General features: G+C 38.2%; 1 protein-coding gene across 6 annotated transcripts in view; it reads right to left on the bottom strand.

Moving 5' to 3' along the window:
• Positions 1 to 738: 738 nt before the first annotated feature.
• The window catches only part of BRD7 (bromodomain containing 7), a 38,403-nt gene continuing 15,307 nt past the window's right edge, over positions 739 to 23,834 (bottom strand). For 2 of the 6 annotated variants that reach the window (XM_061173302.1, XM_061173307.1), the window contains 14 exons: positions 22,857 to 23,001; positions 22,134 to 22,220; positions 18,826 to 18,936; positions 14,187 to 14,371; positions 13,043 to 13,166; positions 12,310 to 12,385; positions 9,716 to 9,823; positions 8,851 to 8,986; positions 6,601 to 6,712; positions 4,600 to 4,656; positions 2,121 to 2,235; positions 1,646 to 1,789; positions 1,289 to 1,432; positions 739 to 976 (listed from right to left, as the gene is read on the bottom strand). In XM_061173302.1, the coding sequence (XP_061029285.1) occupies positions 921 to 976; positions 1,289 to 1,432; positions 1,646 to 1,789; positions 2,121 to 2,235; positions 4,600 to 4,656; positions 6,601 to 6,712; positions 8,851 to 8,986; positions 9,716 to 9,823; positions 12,310 to 12,385; positions 13,043 to 13,166; positions 14,187 to 14,371; positions 18,826 to 18,936; positions 22,134 to 22,220; positions 22,857 to 23,001 (1,600 nt within the window). In that variant the 3' untranslated portion in view covers positions 739 to 920. The remainder of the gene's footprint in view (positions 977 to 1,288; positions 1,433 to 1,645; positions 1,790 to 2,120; positions 2,236 to 4,599; positions 4,657 to 6,600; positions 6,713 to 8,850; positions 8,987 to 9,715; positions 9,824 to 12,309; positions 12,386 to 13,042; positions 13,167 to 14,186; positions 14,372 to 18,825; positions 18,937 to 22,133; positions 22,221 to 22,856; positions 23,002 to 23,834) is intronic. The other 4 variants (XM_061173303.1, XM_061173304.1, XM_061173305.1 and 1 more) reach the window with 4 other exon arrangements.

The following is a 23,834-nucleotide window of genomic DNA, read 5'->3' as shown; positions in this document are numbered from 1 at the left end:
AAACAGTAAATAGAAACGTAAACTTTCCTTTAAGCTTGGTGATTTCCTTATGTATTCATGGATGATTTAGTTTGTTATCTTATCTGGCTTATCCTTTTACCGTAGTTCCAAATAACCCTCTGACAAATGGCAAAAACAAACCAAAAAGGAACACTAGACAAGTTAGTGCTATGAAACTCCTGATACGTTTTGTTTTGTTTTTGTGGTGGTGGGAAGCCCCTAATCCTTCTACATAAGGACATCATTCCCAACAGGTATATAGGGGACACACTAGTAAATTCTAAAGGTATTTTAAGTGTATTTGTTTTCATGGTATAACAATGGAAAATCTCACTGGATGGGGATTTTAAAGAAGAGTTTCTCAGTCATGGTGCCACCTGTGAAACATCAGGAAGCAGCACTATCACTGCTCTGCGAGAACTCTGCCCAGGTCCACTCGCACCCACTTTCTGCTCAGTATGGCAACAGGTCAAAATCATTCATTCCTCACAAGGCCACTTTTTAAATAAATTATCAAGGTGAAATCTGGTAAGTCAGGAACCATTTGGTTATAATTTCCTTAATGAGAAGTACGGCAAATGTGGAAAAATGAGGGATTTCAGTTATTTGGGGAACTTCTTTTAATGGATGGTCATAAAAAGGCTGTTTTATTTTCTGAGCTTTTCTCTATCATTTCATCCTCAGATTTAGCCCCAGGGAAAGGTGAAGGGGTAACTTAGCTGATATGCACAATACAGCTCACAGTCCCAGGTTCAGCTTTATTACCTAACACAAGTCCAATCTCTGGAACATTAAAATTAATTGTTCCAAAGTTTAATTAAAAACACAATTTACAAATATTTAATATCTTCTGAAAAAGCATTTCCAAGTTAAGAATGAAAAAAATATATACATAATATATAATCAAATACCAGTTAGCTTCAAATCCCATCAGGTCCACACTCAGTAACATCAGTCTTTTTAGGTTCTTCAAAATCTGGAAGAAAAAAACCCCCTTCATTCAGTACTTTTTTCCTTTTAATTAAAAAACGTATGTGAAGGTAAAAAGAGTTAACTGTTGACAGCCCTTCTTTACTATGTTCAAGGTTAAAGACTAGGTGCATCACTGTGGCTTTTTTTGGCAAATGTGTGAAGTCTTTATTCCTTAGACAAGATGGAAGGAAGACTAAACAGTTTATATGTTAACAGCAGAGACAAAACCTTTCAGATGTTACTTGGAGGGGGAAGACCAATGTTTACTTTTACTCACACTTAGCCCTCCACTCTACCAGAGACACAGGGCACGTACCTTCTGTTAAATCTACAAAGTTGTTTTCAACCACCGGGGAGGGGATGGAAATCCCCATTGCTTTTCGGACTCCATACATGCTTACAATATCACCTGGAGTTACTTGCTGTGCAAGTTCTTTAAGGTTATTGGTCACTTGTTCAGCTGGAAAGAAAAATCAACATAAAGACAGTTCAAGGTACTGAAATGTGGTTCCTTTAGATAACTTAAAAAAAAAAAAAAAAAGCCCAATAAATATATAAGTGGAAAAAAATAAACTGTCCATGGTATTCACTTCAGTGTTACTTTATTGTGGTATCACTACTCAGAAATTTTCCCTTTAAGCACCCTTATTCTCCTACCAGAGGTACAACATACCAAGATGCATTTCTCTGCATGAGGGACCCAAGAGACAGATCATGTTGGGAGGGGGTCTGGTACTCAAACGCTCATTCTGGGCTTCCTGGAGCTCTCTGAGCAGTTTGGTGGTCTCATCAAGTTTCCTCTGGAACACTTCAGCTTCTGTGTGGTAAGAAAAATAACTTACTAAGGACAACATGGACATACTTGTACGTGATCTTGTAAGGACAACATGGACATACTTGTACGTGATCTTGTGCAATAAATTGAGTACTATGCTCTGGGGTTTTGCTATTTATTGGTTAGTCTTCTCAAAGGAGTAATCCCCCTCAAATGAAATCAACACCACAGACACGCTTTACTATTCCACTGAAGCATGGCCAGTCAAGATGTTCCTGTAGTGAATGGCTATGTTAATCTGTGCTACTGTGACATTAAATCTTGACTCCCTGTGTCATGAAGTATTTCCTTCAAACCCTCTGGAGACACTTACCTTCCGAGTCAAAAACTTCAACTGGAGCTCCAAAGTTTGTTACTGCTTTCAGTGCTGTAAGCCTGTCTTGATTATTGGAGTCTAAATGCCCTGTTGGTTCGATTTCTGTAATCTGCTTTTAAAAAAAAGATTAATTGAGCTTGCTAAGCCCTGACAGTGCTAGAATGAGAAATTAAGAAGATGGCTTGTGTTTATAAGCCAAGCTATTTCACCTATTTAGAGTTATAATTCTGATGCCTATAAAAACCTTTAAAATGCCATTCCCAAATCCTGGCAAAAGTGTCCATAAATCACACTTCTCGGTAATGGAATGGTGTGTCTTACACAATCTGCATCAGTTGTTTCATCACCACTCTAAAGATAAAAGCCTCGTTACTGCCGACTCTGTGAAGAGCTTTTGGTGATTGTGACAAGGCTGCAGTTTCTGAGGTTCACAGGCAGTGTTTCAGTCTATACACCTGCACTCCCCTGTGGTAGATCTTGAACATAATAAGATACTTCCTGGGGCTTCCCTGGTGGCGCAGTGGTTGAGAATCTGCCTGCCAATGCAGGGCACACGGGTTCGAGCCCTGGTCTGGGAAGATCCCACATGCCGCGGAGCAACTAGGCCTGTGAGCCACAATTACTGAGCCTGCGTGTCTGGAGCTTGTGCTCCGCAACAAGAGAGGCCACAATAGTGAAGAGGCCCGCGCACCGCGATGAAGAGTGGCCCCCACTTGCCGCAGCTGGAGAAAGCCCTCACACAGAAACGAAGACCCAACACAGCCATAAATAAAATAAATAATTTTTTTTAAAAAAGATACTTCCTGGGTCTCCTCCAGGCCCCAAAGCCAGGCTGTAGTATTGCATGGGAGAAACAAAATCCTAAAAAAGGTGGAGTTTTATTTTTGGAATCACAAGACTCGGAGTTTCCATAACCCCAACACTGCTTTTTAGGAACAGATCAATCCTGACAATGAGTAAACAAAAGTTAATGGTTCCTTTTGTACTTCGGTATTGCACTCCGAGCTTGGACAGTCTGAACATCCTATTTCTCTACCGACATACGGGCTAAAAGTGTGTGGTGGAGAAAACCGTATCAGTACATACTGATACTTACGGTTTGCCATTTCGGCTGGGCCCTTACAACTCTATTCAATAAACTTCTTACCCAGCTTTCTTTCCCATTCTGAAGTTTTCTTTCATTCTTGCCGGCTCACCAAGTACATGACCTTGCTTGGCTCCTCTTTCTTGGAAAATGACATGATTTTGTCAGTACCATCTACATTTGCATCTGTCTTTACTTGATCTCACATCTTCAAGTTTTCTTTCCCTTCAAAGAGCTTACATCTCTCTGATCTTCAATGTCCCAGTTTTCCTCCAGTCATTTAACTCACGGTACCTTTACCTCGTCCCCACCATTTTACTGAAATTACTCTGATTAAGGTTACAAATGACACCTGCTGGTCTCCTCTTACTGGGCTTCTGTGCAGCATCTGACACTGCTGGACTCTTTCCTGCATCAGTCTTCCGTGGTTTTCCCACCTTAACTACTGGTCTCTCCAAGGTTCTGTTCTTTGGCCTTTTCCCAGCCTACGTGTTCTACCTGGACAATCTCAGTCACCTAATACCTACAATAATTCTACCTTGACACCAATGACTTCCAGATCCACACCTCCATTGATGTCTCAAATCACACTCACCAGCCCTGAAACCGAGTGAAATTTCTTTCCCTGCCAAAGCTGTGCTCCTTTTCCTGTATGTCCAATATGAGCTAACAATACTAGTATCTACCTCGTGCAGGTCCTGTCAGTTTTAGTTCTACTGTATTTCTCTTTATTGTACATCTTCACTCTCTTCCACAGTATTGTTATCTAAGCAAAAAATTAACTAGCATAAGTCCTATAGCTTTTCACTGGTCCTCTCCCTCCAGCCCCTCTCTCGCCTCCACATTTGATCACAGCAGTCTAACTTCTAAAATAAAATCTCAACTTCTTAAGCACTGCATATATGACTCATCATTTGGTCCTCAATACCTTTCCTCCTCTCTCCAGGTACCCTGTGGTCACTCACTTTCTGGGTGCTCTGCACATGTGCCTTGCCTGCTCAGATCTATTCAGGTCATTACACATGAAGTTCTACCCACTTCACACACCTGGGCCTGTGCTGGGGGAACCCTGTTCATCCTTCTAGACCCAGTTCATCCGGAAGTCCCTCTGTGAGGATCTCCTCAGCTGTCCAAAGCAGCTGGTTTCCCCAACCTGCGTTCCCACAACATGTACATTTACTCTGTACGGTAATTGGCTTTGGCTCCCTTGTTTACGTGCGTGCTTATCTACTGCACTCGCTGCTACTACATTCCCCACACGCAAAGAAAGTTCTTTGATCTCAGGAGACACTCAATAAATATTTTTCTTTTAAAATAAAAGCTTTATCATTTAGGCTTTTTAGCTTATTCGCCATTTAAATATTTCTTATAAAGAGTAAAAAATATAATCACCTCCATTTCTTTTGCTGTGTCAATTGTCCTAGTTTGGCCTTCATCTTCAGGAAATGACTATAAGGATAAAGAAAAACACTTTATTAAAAGATATATAAAAAGGCTAATATCAAGGAAAATAGAAAAACATCAAGAGTTTCACGGCAAGATAAAAGGAATAAGAATATGGATTATCAAAATATAATTTTTTAAACCAAAAATGAATTAGATATAATTATTAGCATTTTGAGAGTATTTTGTGAGTCCAGAGTACATATTACTGGTGACTTTAAGACTGATAGTTCTATGACCAATCAAGAAGCAACATACATGTTTAAGAAGGTACTCGGTAATAGCATACAAGGACCTAAATAAATGGAGTCTTATTTTTAGCAATAGGTGGTTGAAATCTCTGACAAAGAGAAGATAGGAGTACTCCAGGGTGTATTCTGCATGAAAAGAGGCAATACTTGCAGACAGGAGAGAATGTAAAATATTCAAATGCTATAGAGAACATGAAAATTTCCCATAATCCTAGTCTTCAGAGATAGTGCGTATATAAATAATACATGTATCATGCACAAAAATCAATCATGATCTGTTATCTTTTCTGTTTTTTTTTTTTTTTAAATTGTATCTCATTGTTTTTTTAAAAAAATTTTTGGGTTTATTTACTATTTATTTATTTATTTATGGCTGTGTTGGGTCTTCGTTTCTGTGCGAGGGCTTTCTCTAGTTGCGGCAAGCGGGGGCCACTCTTCATCGCGGTGCGCGGGCCTCTCACTATCGCGGCCTCTCTTGTTGCGGAGCACAGGCTCCAGACGCGCAGGCTCAGCAATTGCGGCTCACGGGCCTAGTTGCTCCGCGGTATGTGGGATCTTCCCAGACCAGGGCTCGAACCCATGTCCCCTGCACTGGCAGGCAGACTCTCAACCACTGCGCCACCAGGGAAGCCCTGTTATCTTTTCTTGAAAGGTTATACTGTGATTTATTTAACTGATTCCCAATTTTAAAAAATTATAAACACTGTATTGCTTACATGTAACTTCTATCTTAATTTTCTAGTATAAATTCTAAGAGGAACTGCTGGATCAAAGGGCAGAGGAACTTTAAATTTGAAATATATTGCCATATCAACAAAATGAAAGATATGCAATTTTAGTTCAAGACTTTTAATTAATTCAGGTTAATTGCTGGGAAGGGTATAGTAAAAATATTTTTGAATGGATGTAAAGCTGAATGTTTTTTAGGTTATGTGAAGAAAGCAGTTTATGTGCTAAGATATAAGACTCTACAGCAATTCTCACTGAACTTCAGGCGCTGACTCAGCTTTGCTGACAGGTCACCCAAGGACCAGCAGCCACAGGTACAGCGAGGGCAGAGGACAAGGCAACTACAGTCACAGCCACCAGGAAGAGTTATGACCCCCAGGAGATACAGGGTTCCTCTAACTATGGTGACAAGGACATTCTGGAGACCAACTCTCCTCTACACTGAAGGAACACTTTCTGGTTTTAATCTTTGAACCAAGTCTCTGAATTATCCCAGATTATGAACTATGTCCAACTGAACTGGAGCTAGTTTACAAGTGTTAATAAAATACAGCAATGAGGAAGCTTTTTACTTTTTTACTTGAGGCTCCACCACTATATTATTACTATGTAATAAGGAAAAGGACATTCCCTATCATTTTAGTCAACTTAACGTCAAACCAGTGCGCAAGACTTCCTTTTTTTGTTAGGGTACATAACACGAGCTGACTTCTGAGTTATAACCCCCATTTTGATTCCTGCATTTCCAAGATGAGGAGATAATGACAATCACTGGCCCTCACAGATCCTGATCGCCGAGTTACTCGTTTCCGTTCATTGTCCTCCACCCATGGTCTCCACCCGGGCTGGGCTGTCTTTTCAGCGCAATGGAGTTCAGCTGTCACACTGGTTAATCCCATGGTTTCATAACACTGATGACTAACACCTGAGGGCCAATGATAAATCACTGTTTCTTTAGCAGCATTCTTACCATCTCCGCCTCCTGCAGGGTTCTAGAATGTCCTCCTTTTGTTAAAACATCCAGTAAACTATCTGCCATAACATATGGATAATCTTGGCATGTGGCCAAAAACTCATGGATGCTGAAAGAGAGTGTGTTGGGAAAGTCACTTTCATACAAATCATCTCCACTGGCGTAATCTTCCTATCATAGCCAACTGTTTCATTAGATGCCCTTAATTTATACCCCATGATGTGAAACTTTCCATCTAGACACAACACTGTATTTACATATTTACCAGTGATCAAGTTATCATCACAAGAGAATTAAACAATACCAAGAACACCATGAAAAGGAAATGCTCCTGGGGAAAACTTCAAAGAAGAACAAGACCTCAGTGATGGAGGGGATCAGGGCTCAGTCTGTGGAATTCCTTGCTTCTCCCCTTCACTTCTTCCCTAAGGTGATCGTACTCACCTCAGGACTCTCACAGATACTAAAAGACTCTAAAAGTCACACCTCCAGTTTGGACCACACTCTTTGGACAGCTCCATTTGGAGGTCTAATAGGCTCAAAATGTCCAAAATTGAGTTGCTGGATCTTCCTCCCGAAGTAGTCCTTCTAAAATCTTCCCCTTCTCAGTAAACAGCAGTGTCATCCTTTTAGGCTTGGTCTGAAACCCTGGAGTCCTCCTTGACTTTGCTCCCTCACACCCCACTTCAGTGAGTCAAGAAATCCTACTGGCTGACTACTGATCCCTTCTCAGCACCTCAGCCACCACTCCCACGGTCCAGTTCTCGTGTGGATTATGACAGCAGTTCCTCTGTTTCTTCCCTTGCCCCCCTGCAATCTGTTTTCCACAGAGCAGCCATAGTGATCCTTTTAAAATTATAAGCCAGACTTTGTCACTACTCTGCTCAAAAGCCACCAATATTTTCCCATCTCACTTAGAATAAAACGCCAAGTCCTTACAAAGATCTATTCCCACTAGTTATTTCCCCTACTCTTCCTGGTCCTTACTGCTCTTCTTGGTCTTTAAATGTGTCAGGCAGGTTCCCACCTCAGGGCCTTCCCACAGCTATTCCACTGGCTAGAATGTTCTTCTTTCAGATGGCAGCAACGTTTGCTTCTTTACTGCCTTCAGTTTTGCCCAATGTTCACTTAGCAAAGCCTTCCTTGACTACCCTATTTAAAACAGCACCCCTCTCCCAATCCTAGTACTCTCTATCTTCCTTTACTTCTTTACTTTTCTTCAAAACACCTGTTACCACCTGACAGGAGGGCATGGGTCTTTGTCAGCATTGTTTCCCAGGGGAATCCCCAGTATCTAGAAGACTGCCTGGAAAATAAAGCACCTGCAATGCCTGTATGTGGAATGCATGGATGAATAATCCAGAAAGAATTTATTCAAGCTGGTGAGAAGAGGTCTAAAGGATATACAAATGGCTTGATCTTAAACCACAGTCAGTGACTAAGGACCCTGCCTTATAAAAACACTGCCACCACTACCACCATACATATATAAAAGTGAACAATCCCCCCTTTGTCAGAACACCAGGAGACTGGTTAATCTATTGGGTTAAATTCTTACATATAACGAAAGTTAACAAAGTGCCAGTGCCAAGGAGGAATAACCCAAGCTCAGTGCCCCACCCCAAGCCAGAATCCCAGTAAATCAGGACATTTCATTATGTTGATGGGATGCAAAGTACCCAACATCCTAAATAAGAACACAAAGTTATCTTCCAACAGAAACATTTAATAAGGGATAGTTGAGTGTAACTGCAATGGTCTACTGGTACGTGATGGGTCAAACAGGCTGGGATGTGGGTTGCCTTAGGAATCGAATCATGTCCTACCTCTTATCTTGGGGAAAATGGGTTTTGGCTTCCCAAATTGATCAAATTTGGAACAACTCACTGACACACAAAACTGTTACAGTAAAGCAGGTGGCACGTCAACATTTTGAAGCAACAAGCTCCTGAATTTTAGTAAGTGGAGGTACACAGCATCTTTAAAAAGATATTTTTGTAAGAATTAAAATACTACAGATGCCAACATCAGAAAATATTAGGGAGATACATTCTTTCTTTAAAATATATAGTCTCTATTAAAGAACGATGATAACTAAGGGTCTATTTGATTATTGTCAATTAAAAAAATTACTGAACACATTTTCTACCATTTGAATAACTCTGTAAGTCTATCAATAGATCACTTATGTATATCAGTATTTTAGGACAATGTAGCACTCAGAATACTGATGAACTGGTGACTCACCTGAAATCACTCGGGAGGTCAGAGTCTTCCCCATAGGTTGAATAGATTAGATCAGAATCGTCCTTGCTGATATTTGCAAATGTGGAGTCATAATGTGGTGCATAAGAACTGTAGGGTCCATAATTCAAGTATAACACTGTTGATAAAAACACACACACACAAAACCACAATACCAATCTTTAACTTGTATGTCAATCTATTTTTTTGTTTATTAAAGATTATTCCCTTCTAACTTTGCTACTTCATTGACTGGCATACAAATCTAGGGCAAACATTTTCTCCAAAACATATTTGGGAAGTCACAACTCAGGTGAATCTTTGCCCACAAAGGGGAGAGGAAAAAAAAGAAATAACAAAGCTCATTTTGAATACTAATACTGATTTTTCAGGGGCTTCCCTGGTGGCACAGTGGTTAAGAATCCGCCTGCCAATGCAGGGGACACGGGTTCGAGCCCTGGTCCGGGAAGATCTCACATGCTGCGGAGCAACTAAGCCCGTGCGCCAGAACTACTGAGCCTGTGCTCTAGAGCCCGCAAGCCACAACTACTGAGCCCACATGCCACAACTACTGAAGCCCGCGCGCCTAGAGCCCGTGCTCCGCAACAAGGGAAGCCACCGCAATGAGAAGCCCGCGCACCACAACGAAGAGTAGCCCCCGCTCGCCATAACTAGAGAAAGCCCGCGCGCAGCAACGAAGACCCAACACAGCCAAAAATAAATTTAGAAAAAAAAAATACTGATTTTTCAGTTTCTTCTTAATAAAATAGCTAATTAATGTTGCAAAGATACCATAAAGAGAGTGCTTCTTTTCCTCAGCTCCTTGAGAAAGAAGAGAAAAAACTTGACTACCATGTGGGAGCCTTACCTGGAGTTACCTTGTTCCTTTTATCTTCTTTGAACCCCTGCAAAGTATTCACTCCAGACTGAAGTCTTCCAGTTGTCATTCCCAGTCTCACAGGGCAGTAGCCTGGTTCTAAAACATAAGAGTGAGCACGGTGGAGGCAGCTCATGTGGCAGTGATCCAGACGGTGCTCTCACTCAGCGTCTGTGCGCACACTGCTTCATGCCATCCACGTGACTCTGGGCAGCCCTTGCTCTACCCGTTTTTAACACAAGAAAATCTGAGCTTAGAAAGGAAGGAATATACGTGGGACCAAAATCTGGTCCTTTTCATTATACTCTACCGCATCCTGGAATTCTTTATAATTGTGTCGCACTTCACTTTAAAAAACATGTTTAAAGTTTTTTAAACATGGACTTTTTTTTTTTAATTTTTAGTTTTTCTTTTGGCCGCACCCCGCAGCATGTGGGATCTTAGTTCCCCCACCAGGGATCAAACCTGCGCCCCCTGCATTGGGAGCGTGGAGTCTTAAACACTGGACAGCCAGGGAAGTCCTGAAGGTCGGATCTTTTAACGTTAAGATGATGGAAGTAAACCAGTAGAAAAGGTCAAGTAAAAGACTAAGGGAAAATACATGATTAAAGACGAGAACTCATAATATATTCAGGATAAGTTAATCTGAATTAATCTGAGGAAGACTTGCACTGCAGGGAAGAATAGGCTTCAAAGATGTGATGTCTGTAAACCAGGAACGAACCCTGTAATGCTGCTAGAAATCTGTGATGCAACAAGCATAAGAACTGAGAAGGATGGTATCAGGAGAAAACGTGGTCTCTAACAAAATCCAACAGAAAGGACATTTTCTCTTGAAGAAGAGATGAGATGATTTTTGTAGCATGACCACCCTGGAATAGAGTCTACTGCCACATGTGATCAGTGTGATAAAATAAAAGCACTTGTGAGAAACTTCAAACACCTAAATCAGATCTTCTTTCCTTGGTAAGCAGTCTGGAATTTGGTGTCCCAATTGGTACTAGTGCCTCCAACCAGGAGGATGCAGCTGAGACAGGGGCATCTTCTACCTTAAACCAGTAAACTGGCCTCCTGGGGGAGCTGCTGTGTGTGTGAGGAGTCAAGTCAGCGTTGGCCACATTTGATAACGCCTACAGAAGCAGGAAATCCAGAAAACCAGACCAAGAGCAGAGACCAGACCCCAAGTACAAAGAAAGGGGCAGATCTTAAGGTGTGACCTAAATCAACTTAGTTGCATCACCAAATTTTCATCACGGCTATACTAGAGAGAGCAATGCTCTCAATCCTGTGGCATTTTCTTTTTATTTTTCTCCCCTGTGGTATTTTCTTTGACCCAAGACCCTAAAAAATTCTTATGAAAAGTTCATATAAAAGTAAAAAATGAGTTTTGTTTTGAAAACATAGCACCAGTTCCTTTTCTTCTAAGTAAAGGAGGCTATTAATGCTCTCCTTCAGCATTTCAAGAGTGGAATGCAATGCTCAAAGAGAACATTGACAGGCTTGCATCAAATGCATCAAGCTCTTCTCTGCTTCAAGGTGTTTTTTTTACCTGTTATTCCCCAATCCCTTACTCACCATTTTGGGATCAACCTCTCTGACCCCCAGACACTAGGTAGGTATATCCTGTTACTACTCTGCTGCTCTGTTCCTCTGATGTACTGATTCATGGTGGACAAGTTGCCATCTCTTTACATGATTCTTTTTGTTTGTGTCCTCCTTTCCCCACTCCACAGAACGTAAGAGGGACTTGTCTCTTCATGTTTTGCTCCCTTTTTACACCTAGCTCCACCTCAAGCTCCTAAGACAGTGTCTTGCTTATAGCAAACAATAAATAATGGAGACTATTTCCTGAAGTGCAGGAATTTTGTCATTATTCATTTTTGTATCTCCAATTAACTCTCTCCTAATGGTAGTAGGATAACAGATATTTATAAAATATTCTCATGCTTATCACATGATTTTCCCCCCTCAGATGAATGACATAAATTTCCCATTCTTACACCAAGGTTTAAAATATTCCCTATACTATTTCCATTAAAATATCATTTGAGAAAATGTAAGTATGACTTGAGTTTCTAAAACAGTGATTCCCAACCTTTATAGACTTTCTATCAACCACAGTGAAAGATATGTCATTAACTATATATTATTCCATTCCCATTAAGGTACTACATGGCATATGTATTCATTTTATTCCCTGAAATTAAAAAGTCAAGTTAAATTTATTATGCCATAGTCTGAGGGTTTTGAGATACTTCAAGAAATAACTGAGCCTTTATACCAGAGTCTCTTAAAACCAGGGCTAGAAATGACTGCCTAATATTTTGGCTTTGTTAATGGTGGGTATGATATTCCAGGCACTTTATATTTTAAAGAAAACTTGATCTGTAGTACTTATTTGGGATGAAATAAAGTTAGGCTAGCTGTTAGCATGAAGTACACAATGCCTAGCCAAGTTCTTTATGGATGATGATACAGTTAGGTTTATCAATATTCAGACTTGTTGCTTTAAAATGTTAACCCGGGTTACTGCTCTTTGCCAAATTAGCATCAAGTTCATGCACAGTCTAATTCTGTGAACTTACCTCCTACAACAGGATCCACCGGATGGAGAAGTCCCAATGTTGTTGTTCCATCTGGTTTTCTCCTTTCAAATTCACACTGCAATGACCCAAAGTATTCAAATGGCATGAACAGTTTTATATACCATATGTACATAAGCTGCTCATCAGAAAACCTTACCTTAGTTTAGTCAAACTAATATTACAGGTAGCGATCATCATTATACTCAGATATCAACTTTCACACCTGTCTCCATGCACACAGGTGTTGAAGGGTTAAAGAAATGAAGGTAAGAGAAATCTCAGAATTTTGAAGAGCTGTGTGGGTCCTTAAGGTCACCGAGTTCTGTTCACTCTATTAAAAAAGGATACTGAAGGCCAGGGAAGGGGAGTGACTTGCCCAAAGTCATGTATTAATTCATTTGGTTTTAGAACCAACGTGCTATACAATATGACTTGAAAAGACCAGTACATAAATGTTTTCTTTGTAAGCTTTAAGTCTGTGGTTCATTTTCCAACTTTAGAACACATTAACATCACTTAAAAAAAAAACAAACCCAGATCCCTCTATCCAGTGACAGAGGATAATACTATGTACTTTACAAACCAAGTATATTATTACGTTTTCTTTCTGTGAGTGTTCTCCTTAAGAGCTCTATGGCAGATATGGATTAAAAGTACACAAGCAACTTAAAAACTGAAAGTTTCAGACCACCTGAATCAGTAGGTAATGAAAAGAAAGGAAAAGCTTGATCACCTGACTATTAACAAGCCGCCTGGTCAGCTTTCCTCCAGATTCCTTAACAATGCGGTCAATCTGCTCCTGCTCTCTTTCTAAATTACTGCTTTTAAATTTATCTTCAAGTACATCTTTGTCTTTCCTGAAAACACACATTAGTACTAAGTAAAAAAAAAAAGATAAGATGAAAACATTAAAATGTAATTCCAAATATGAATACAACTAAAGCGGAGAAATTTGCGCTACTGACACCAATTAAAACTTTGTTCCTTAATGACCTGGTAAGGGGACCTAATAACACACCAACAGTAAGGCAAACCAAGTAGGTTGGTTAGTTCCCTCCCTTTTTGTGTCCAGTGTTACTTGCTTTAAACTTTTTTCTTAGAAGATTCACAAAAATGAAACTCCACCTCAAATATGTTTTAAAAGGGGAGGGGCACACAATTTGTTTTACAATTTGTTTTATTAAGTCCAATTTTTAAAATTAAAATTTAAAATAAACGTACATTTAAAATGTATAAATCTTAGAAATATAACAAAAATTTGTTAGAAGTTTCCTTTCTTTGCATTATGACAGCAGAAATCCCACACTGCTAACTAAACCCTTCTCCCAGAGTTGACAGCGAGGTGCTGGGCATCAGAGTAGGCAGTGGTGTGAGCGGGATATACACGACTGCGTCCGGCCATGCCAGCTGCTGCCCGGTAGGACCAGTGGCTCATTACTGCTCCTACCAGTTGACACTGAGTGGAAAACATGCACACATCTCAGTGACAGCCCATCTGTTTAGAAGGTAGCTTTAACTGTGCTTAGGCTTAAGTACGGTCTCAACTCCTTTGTGGAATGAAATAATGAATACACACTTTTTTCTTAAACAAATAGTTCTATTAAAATAAACTCACAGATAATATGAGTCCCTAAAGGTAATTTACTGGTTTTAAAACTACTTTCATACAGAATAGACATTCAGAACTATTTTCTGAACTGTGTTTGGACAATTCCATATAATGCTTTGTATGAGAAGAGGGGTATCAAATCATCAAAATGGACTTTCAGGACAAAACCCAACCAACCATGGACCCAAGGCAGGCCCCCAATCAGTATTTTCTCCCGATACTGGTGTGAAAAAGACAGCTTAACCTTAATATTCCAAAGATTCTTTACTTTTTATTTTCCTTATTGGGACTCTTGAAGCCTTGTGCCTCAGTGTCTCCAGAGTCTTCCCTCTCTCTTGGCCAGCAGCCGCTGTCCTCCCCACTCTGCGAGGTGTCTGTTCTATCTTTCTGCTTTCGACTTTTTTGCAAGTCTGCCATGAAGTCTATGCTCTGCTTCAGGCTCTGAATTCTCTCCTAAAAATATTCAAGGATATTCTTATTGAATGTTTGTCATTCATTTTGAAAGTAATGCATTTTTTTCCCCCACAAGAGTTTGCACTTACCCTATTAACTAGGGAAGAAAAAAAATTAAATGTAATCATACCAACGGAGTAGAATATTTAGGAACCAGGACAATAAAGTCTATTCCTTCAATGCAGATAATTTCCAACGTAAGAGAATGCTTTATAACTCTGTTGCATCATCAAAAAGTTCACAGAAGAGAAAGTGTGAATAAATACTAAGTATTCTTTGCAGTACTAAATTTAAAAAGTAAAATTTAGTTTAATAGGATGTTAAAGTTTTATATTTAACAGAATGGTTTTATCTTCTGACATTTAAGAATTATCATGTATTTAAAACCTAGAGCATGTGAACATGTAAAGATCCCTTACATTCTGGTATCCTGGGATGATCAATGATGATTCTGGCATTTTTCTCTGTGTGAAAACATGCCTCAAGGAGAATAAAAAGGCTGCTAGCATAGTTTCTTTTTCAGAGTGCATAATGTTCTAACCAAAGAAGTATTGTTTCTGTTTTGTGAAACGTGCTGAATTTTCCACTGCATTGATATGCTGTGAAATTTTCATGGTGGTTAAGGACTTGAGGTTTCTGGACAAATGTTAAAGAGGCAGATTTGTTCCCAGTGACTATTCTGCCTTTTAATTCTGAGTGTTGTCACTGGATAAAATATGGACTGCAGTCTCCTCAGGGCTGCACAGCAACAGCAGGGTAGACTTCTGTGGAATAATAGAAACTAGAACTGGAAAGGACCGGAGGTCATTCAAATAAGAACAGTGTAGCCCAGAAATGCTAAATGACTCACCTAAAGTCACAGAACCAGTGACTAAGACCAGGCCTCTTGTCTCTCACGATGGGGACTTTCCTCATCATACTCTGCTGTATTAGCAGTACAGACTGAGAGCCTCAAGAAATGGACCCTGCTATTTTTACTGGACTATAATTTTAAAATAATCTTAAAAACGATTTAAGCAATATATTTTATGGCAGACAAAGATATGGGTAGAGGAGAAAATAAATACCTTGTTAATTTATTATCCAGAGAGGAAAAGTGTTAACAGGTTTAACATTCTAGTATTTTTCTAAGCATTACACATATTAACAAATTGGAATTACAATAAACATTTTGTAACAGCAAAGTTTTTTTTTTCAGTTAATAAATTGCAAGTATCTCCCCTCTGTATCATTAAATATTCTTTAAAATATTCTTAACAACTGTATAGTATTTCATCCCATGTGCATCTCATGGTTTAATTAATGACCCTTACTGGACATTTAGCTTATTTCCAAGTTTCTGCTATTATAAATAAAAGTCTCCGGGAATCTCTATCTCTTTAGAACAAATCCTAGGAGTAAAAATACTAGGTCAAAGAGAATGAGTATTTTTAAGGCTTCTGATGTCTACTACCAAACTGCTTTCTAGAAAAACTGTAACAATTAATAGTATTTGAAAGTTTCACCAGTGTTTGAAATTTTCTCTGAATCCCTGGCAAACTGATTAGTACTATTAAAAAAAAATTACTAATTTGATTTTTAAAAACAGGTTTTAATACACACTTAAAAAATATTAGTGTGTGATTCTTTCTGTGTGCCATTTGTGTTTCCCCCTGTGCATGTCACTTAAGCCATTTCTTACTCATCTATTTCTAGCACCTGAAATGGAGGTTGACACATAGTAGGCACTCAATAAATGCTGGTTAAATGAATGGGCTTAGATCACAAAGTTCTCAGTAACCTTTTAATTTCCATTCTAGAGTTTTATAAATCAGAACCTACATTTAAGAACATTTTCAGATTTTTAGAAAAACATAATATGCATAAAATTAAAATAATTCAATTAGAGAAATTTTCTAAATTTCAACACAAGTCATGGAAAAAAATTGAGTTTAATTAATTTTAATTTGAAAGCAATGTCTTTCTTTTTTGGTAACTAAAATGTCTCCAAATCAGCATACTGTTCATTAATTCTCAATTTTACAAATGACTAAAGGGTTTGATTCTTTGCCATTATAACAGCTAACACCTACTGAGTGCTCACTCACACAGCAGGTGTAATTTTATAAGGTTAAGTACTACTGTTATGCCATTTTACATGATGGGAAAAAGGCTGAGAAAGGTTACATGGCCTGCCTAAGATCACACAGAGTCTCAATAACACAGCCAGGACCTGAACCTTGATTAGTCTGATCCAAAGCCACTATGCTATGAATAGTACTGTTTATACTATAATGCAGCATTTAGTATTTATTCGGGAGATCAAAAGAATTATTCTGCATATGTCCACTTTTTATAAAAACAACACATCTACTAATAGTCACCTAATAGTCACTACTTGTGTGCAACTGAAAAAATGATGAATGACTGCTCTACAATCTCTACACTGAATTCAAAAACAGTTATCTTTGAAAAGACACCATTCACAGAAGGGTGTACTGGGCTCTCTTGGGAGATGTGCTATTAAAAGAGTTAATTCAGAAGGTCTAAATTTAAACATTTAAAAATCACTACTGTAAGGGTCTCTCCCATCTAGGGTGGAGAGAACAGTCAACAGGAAGCTATAACACAGGATGCGTAGGGCTCCTCAACAGGAAGAGATCTGAAAAGAGGGAAGACAACAGAGAGAGAAAAGGGAAAGTGGAAAAGAAAGTTTTTTTTTCTGTGCTTCCAACCATCCCATCCCCAATAAAATACAAGAGATACTGGAGTCGTTTACATGTTATATTAACTACATTATTTAAAGATGAGAAAACAGTGGTAGATTAAAGTTGAAAATTTTACTTGGATATGTTATGTTTGCGAATTAAACTTTATCCTAAACATTCAATGTACATATTTTGGAGTGACAAAACACTGCATATGTTGGGTGCACTTTTACTTCAAATACAAAAATAGCAAGTATTTGCAGGTTTTTAAAACTGGAATATGGCTTGGTTCTGGATTCTGAGTTTTTCTGCAAAGAATGGGATAAACATTTTATATTCCCCTTTCCTCTGCATATTTTGCCAAAGATGGGTAACTGGCTTACATTACAGTTTCCCAAGTCTCTAGGAAAGGGTGGGAATTGATGTTGTCTAAATATTAGGAGTGCAAGAATGATCATCAATCCAAATGTTTTTCTTTCCTCAGTTAAGTGGATACAAGAATCTTTCAGAGCCAAGCACACAGACACTAAGACATCTGCACACCAAGGCAATTCTTTAAATGTAGAACTGATACAAATGATCACCATAAAAATTGGAAAACCATGTGCATCTACACATGACTCATTTCTACTATCCTCTAACTCCCTTGAATTTGAACCCGAGCCCTTGATTCTGATTTCTTTCTCCTCATACCCACTCATTTCTTCTTTGCAAAATCCCTCTCACATCTTGTTCTTCTTGATCTCCTCCTTACTCTAGCTCTTTCTAAAATCAGCACATTAACGCTAGCAATTATCTTTGAGATCTCAGATTAAACCTTCTTCTCTACAGATGAGAACACTGAGGCCCAGGGTGGTTAATGGGCCCAGGGTGGGCCAAGGTCCACAAGTTAGTGGAAAAGAGCTAAAACTAGAACTCAGTCTTCTGACTTCCCGCTGTGACAAGGTGCCAGTTTTGTCTCAGTTAATTTTCCGTCCTATGCAGAGTTGTAAAACCTCAAAAGACGTGATTTATCTTGTGAGCTCTCCTCTTCTCCCAGCAGATGCACATGATCACCTCAATTTGCCCTTCAAGGTCATTCATCAGCCATCGCTCCGAGATGAGACTCCCGTCACTTTCTGCCACTATCTACAGTATCTCTGTTTTGAATAAGTTATCAGTTTAAGCTCCCTCATGAAGCTTGATGATGATGATGATGTGTCTGTGTCTCTGCACACGTTTCTCCCATGTCAAATGCCTTACTATGTGCACCAGTTCTTATCCTTCAAAGGAAAGTCTGCTCCTGTGGGGAGGTGGCTTTGAGACAATTCCAAATTATCGTTCATTTGTGTATTTTGTTTCTTTCTACTCGAAGGAGTTCCTGTGCTTCACCAGAACATTAGATTCCATCCCTACAAAGGGAAATAGAGAGCTTTCCTTCTAAAAGGTCTCATAATTCATGTAATCTATCCTGTCCTGGAATTCATGTTGATATTTGTTTCACAGCCAATATAAGTCTATCTGGTGAATACCAACTCAACAGCCTCTAAGTAAATAATTACAAGTGACTGCCAATATTTATTTGTATCAATTCCAAATGAGAATCTTCCTGCTTTAATTTTCTTTTCTGTGTTAAAATTTTTTTTTCATTTAATATTTCCTACTTTTAATATCATCTGCCTATAAAATAAAACCAGTACTGTACTGGATCTGTATCACTATAACCAAAAAACAAAGGGATATAGATTTTTATAATAATTATTATTTATGACAAAGAATTTCCTTTACCTGGCTAAGAATTTTCATCCCTGAGTGCAATAGCTTCTTTGCAGCTTTATAATAAATGGTCTCTGGTTTGTTGTAAATCATAGCATTAGTACACATTAGTTTGAAGTTATCCTGCAGAGAAAATATTAGGGAGGAATGCATTAAAATGAAACAAAGTACCCTCCTGTCCTGGTTTGAAATCATGCAGGTCTTCAAGAAATTAAAAACAACCACCACCACCAAAAAAACCCCAAAAAAACAAAAACAAACCAACAAAACCCCCTCCCATCCTTTTACTGTTTACTAAGCAACATTAATAGCAATTTATTAAGTTTTAAAATTCACTAACAGGGCTTCCCTGGTGGCGCAGTGGTTGAGAATCCGCCTGCTAATGCAGGGGACAAGGGTTCGAGCCCTGGTCTGGGAAGATCCCACATGCTGCGTAGCAAGTAAGCCCGTGCGCCACAACTACTGAGCCTGCGCTCTAGAGCCTGCGAGCCACAACTACTGAAGCCCACACACCTAGAGCCCGTGCTCCTCAACAAGAGAAGCCACCACAATGAGAAGCCCACACACAGCAACGAAGAGTAGCCCCTGCTCGCTGCAACTAGAGAAAGCCTGCGCACAACGAAGACCCAACACAGCCAAAAAAAAAAAAAAGAAAGAAAAAATAAAAACTTAAAAAAAAAATAAAAAAAATAAAACTCACTAACAAAACGAATACTGCTCAATTAATTTAAATATCCTACTATATTCCTTTCCAAATTCTTAAACATTCTATAGTAACTATATAAATTTTAGATCCTGAGATAAAATTTTAAAATGGGTTTCTTCAGTACAATCTTATTGCACAAAAAAAGAATTAGAAAAAAATACTTCTATCTTATATTTAATAATTTTAACTGTGTACTTCATTTAATTAAAAAATATTCTTAGTTTTAAAACAAACATCTTAATTCTCCAGTTACGAGTTAAATATTTTACTTCAGATCTTGACTAAAAACTGGGACAATGTTAAATTATCACAATATTTCCTACCAGATTCAAATTAACTGAGCAAAAATGGCAGAACATTTACACTAATTTTCTTTTAAGTGTTTGGATACTACTATGAGCTAAACATAATTTGCAGAATGTTGCAAAATCATGCCAACCTGAAATAAACCATACAACCTCAAAGAATTACAACATATAACTGCAGTAGGCAAATTATCAAAACTGTACTTTTGGTTTAAATTTCAAAGCATGCACATGTGCTGGGGAACTCAATCCCACTGCATATTTTCATGGTTAAGTAATTTTTACATTGTATAAATGTGAGAGTGATTATGCCAAGGCCTTACTAAGTTAAAATGATAAAAACCCAACAAAAAAGAATCTGAGCCCCAAAATCCTCCTCCGAATTTAAAACGAACATTCAAGCCCCATTATTTAATACCGAGTGATGACAGCTTAGAACACTTAATGTAATGAAGATAGGTAGACTGAATATTATTTAAAAGCATATGAGAAGACTGTTCAAGGGTCACAATAAATTTGGTATTAAATTTAAAGGAGATGAAACAAAGTATATGTGGATCCTCAGTTCTTGGCCAAGTCTCTAATCAGTTAGGATTTTGCTAGGTCCTGGATCCCTAAGAATCTGATGAAAGCTATGGATCCACTCCTCAAGCACACACATGCAATACAAAGGTGAACACAAAATTTTCATGTCATTTTATAAGGTTCCTGATTCCCCTAAAGGCTCATCCATGGCTACCCAAAGGACCCCAGGTTAAAAACCCTTGTTACAGATATTCTGAAAAGCTTCCATTCCATTAAGAATTATTAAATATATATTTGGGGGTAGGAGAGGCAAATGAGGGGAGACACTAGATGACTATTACACTAAATGACCATTGGTCTATAACTGGCAAGAGAGTACTGGACTATTCTGATTACCGGTGTGATCTGTTAAGGCAATTTGTAGATTCCATGAATCTTTTTTTTTTTTTTTTTTTTTTTGATTCCATGAATCTTAACTGCCACGTGCTAGGCTTTACTGGACTTTTGTGTAATGGCACTTCATCATTCATAAAGCTGAATGACCTTTCTGCATACTTTTCATGTAATAATAAAAAAAAAAACTTGAACAGCCTAATGAGCTGGATAAGCTAATAAATACTACATCGGGCTATTGAATTTTCCTGAGAAAAAAGTGTAGTAATGTAGAAAACTCCAAAAAGTCAAAAATACTTGTTCATTTCCATTACAATAAATCTTAACCATTTGCTCAAAAACACTTAGGGGGCATACTTCTACTCCCTCATGTCATCATAAGGGAAAGATCCAAGGAAAACTATTCACAAAAAGGAAAAAAAACTGTGAAAAATTTTCCATTAAGCAATATATAAGGTCCGAAATATGCTGAATAAACAGTTCTAGCCTAATTTTCACCAGATGAAAAGTTGAGAAAAGTTTCCATTTCTTTGAACACAAGAGAATACAATTCAGGTTTTTCAGAGTGAAATATTATCTATACATTCAAGTTGATAGTAAAGACAGAACTAAATGCTAGTGTTATAAATTTCAACCGATCAATGTGGATGAAAAAAAAAAGAGACCAAGTAAACGTTTACTGTCTTATTTTCCTTCTGTAACTGATTAGGGTCTAGCCCTTAGGTCAGGTGAACACTACAATGTTCAACCAGAAAAAACAAAGATAGAATAGATATTATCTAAACCAGTTAAGTTCATAATGGTTTGGTACAGAGGAAATTAAAAAAGAAAACACATGTTTCCTTTTCTTCGGATGACTAAAATGTAAAGTATAACTCTGAAACCAACACATATACCAAGGCTATTTAAAGATGGAAAAAACTTCAACTATAACATTAGGCATATGTATCATCTTGGTAGCATGTAGGTTCTTTACTTGTAATTTATAAATTTCTTTCTTCTTAAAGTTGAAGAAATATGTATCATCTTGGTAGCCTGTAGGTTCTTTACTTGTAATTTATAAATTTCTTTCTTCTTAAAGTTGAAGAAAATATGCTAAACAAGTATAGCCGAAGTGAACTCAGGGAGCAACTGACTTTCATCAAACTAGAAAATGTAATTAAACTTCTTATTTATTTATTTATTTATTTTTATTTTTGGCTGCGTTGGGTCTTCACTGCTGCACGCGGGCTCCCTCTAGTTGTGGCGAGCGGGGGCTACTCTTCGTTGCGGTGGCTTCTCTTGTTGCGGAGCACGGGCTCTAGGCGTGTAGGTTTCAGTAGTTGTGGCACGCGGGCTCAGTAGTCGTGGCTTGTGGGGTCTAGAGCACAGGCTCAGTAGTTGTGGCTCACGGGCTTAGTTGCTCTGCGGCACGTGGGATCTTCCCGGACCAGGGCTTGAACCCGTGTCTCCTGAACTGGCAGGCGGATTCTTAACCACTGCGCCACCAGGGAAGCCCCAAGAAAATGTAATTAAACTTCTGTTTAGTATTTCTAGACAAGCCAATTTATTCTCTATTAGGAAGATGTCTAGAAATAGAAAAAGAAACTACTCTAAATCAACTTCCATTAAAATACTGACTTTATTCAATATCTTGTTAATAACCTATAATGGAAAATAATCTGAAAAAATATGTAACTGAAGCACTTTGCTGTACACCTGAAACTAATACAATATTGTTAATCAACTATATTTCAATTAAAAAATGTATCAATTTTACCTGCATTGATCTGAAATTAAAAATCAAACATCTTTTCATTTTAAAGGTTGAGAAAATATTTTATAGAACACATGAAATTCAAAATTTTACCAAAACCCAAAAAATAATAAAAGACAGCAGATGGCTTATTTTGTCTGGTTTTTTATCACCAAGCTCAAAGATGTTTTCTAAGACAAAAAAATACAGATTTTAGGTATTAAAATAAACTTGAGAAAGATTCTGAATACCAGACATGCAGATTTCTGCCAGGATTTTGTACATATAGGATCCAAAAGTCTGACTCTCAATTGAATAGATGTTACTTTGTAGCACAGCTCAGTCTATTTCTCCAACAGAGGTAAGTAACTGGAGTTACCTTTAGTTCTTCTATAGACTGGTAATCATTGTTCTTGATCTTTTCTTTCATGGTACTAAAATCCATTGGGTGTTTAATGATCATGGAGTAGCCGGGAGCAATAAAATCAGTCACAGGAAATGAAAAGAAAGCACTTGGGTCTTTCCTGTGAAGATAGGAAAAAGGCCATTTTATTTCTACCACAAACAAATCTACTGGTCAAGGAGCATGAGTCAGAGGAAATCCTTCAGATGTAGAATTTGTAGTAGGCTAATATGTTTTTCACTGAAAACTGAAGTAACCATTTTAAAGACTAATAACTATTTAACAAGGTTAAGATGCTTTACATACAAATTGTACCCTTAAGACAGAGAATCTTTTAAAATAATGCAGCTTAATTAATTCATAGCATCTCCAACACAGGGAAAGATTAAACAAAATAAGAAATCTAGATTAACTAACCAATATCTTGTACTCTGGAAGATTAGTACTATGTATTTTTATCAATCATAGAGGAAAAAGCAGAAATAGTAACAATGAATGCACATCTGCAATCTTCCATATTGGTTTCTAATTAGGCTTGGACTCTTGGGCCACAGAGCTGTTGCTTCCTCATGAGTACAGCTGGCCCTCTGTATCCGTGGGTTTCTCAATGTGGATATGGAGGGCTGGCTGTATTCACTGGACTGCTGTCATTTTATATAAGGGACCTGAGCATCCTTGGATTCTGGTATCTATGGGGGCTCCTGGAATCAATCCCCTGTGGATACCAAGGGATGACTATATATATTTTCTTAATCAGTGGATACAACTTCTATTGTGTGTGTAGGGGGGGGGTCCTCAAAAAACTGACATTAAAAAGGTCCTCATAATACCCCCAAACTTGAGACCCAGTGCTTTCCATCATAGGTTCTTAGCTCTGGCTGCACATGAGAATCATTAGAGGAGCTTTAAAAAAATTCCAGTGGGGTGGGAGGCTTACCCTAGACCCACTACATG

Source organism: Eubalaena glacialis, chromosome 18 (assembly GCF_028564815.1).
Source record: "Eubalaena glacialis isolate mEubGla1 chromosome 18, mEubGla1.1.hap2.+ XY, whole genome shotgun sequence".
Classification (NCBI taxonomy): Eukaryota; Metazoa; Chordata; class Mammalia; order Artiodactyla; family Balaenidae; genus Eubalaena; species Eubalaena glacialis.
The sequence above is the reverse complement of the archived record's forward strand: the minus strand, read 5'-3'. Positions and strand labels throughout refer to the sequence as shown.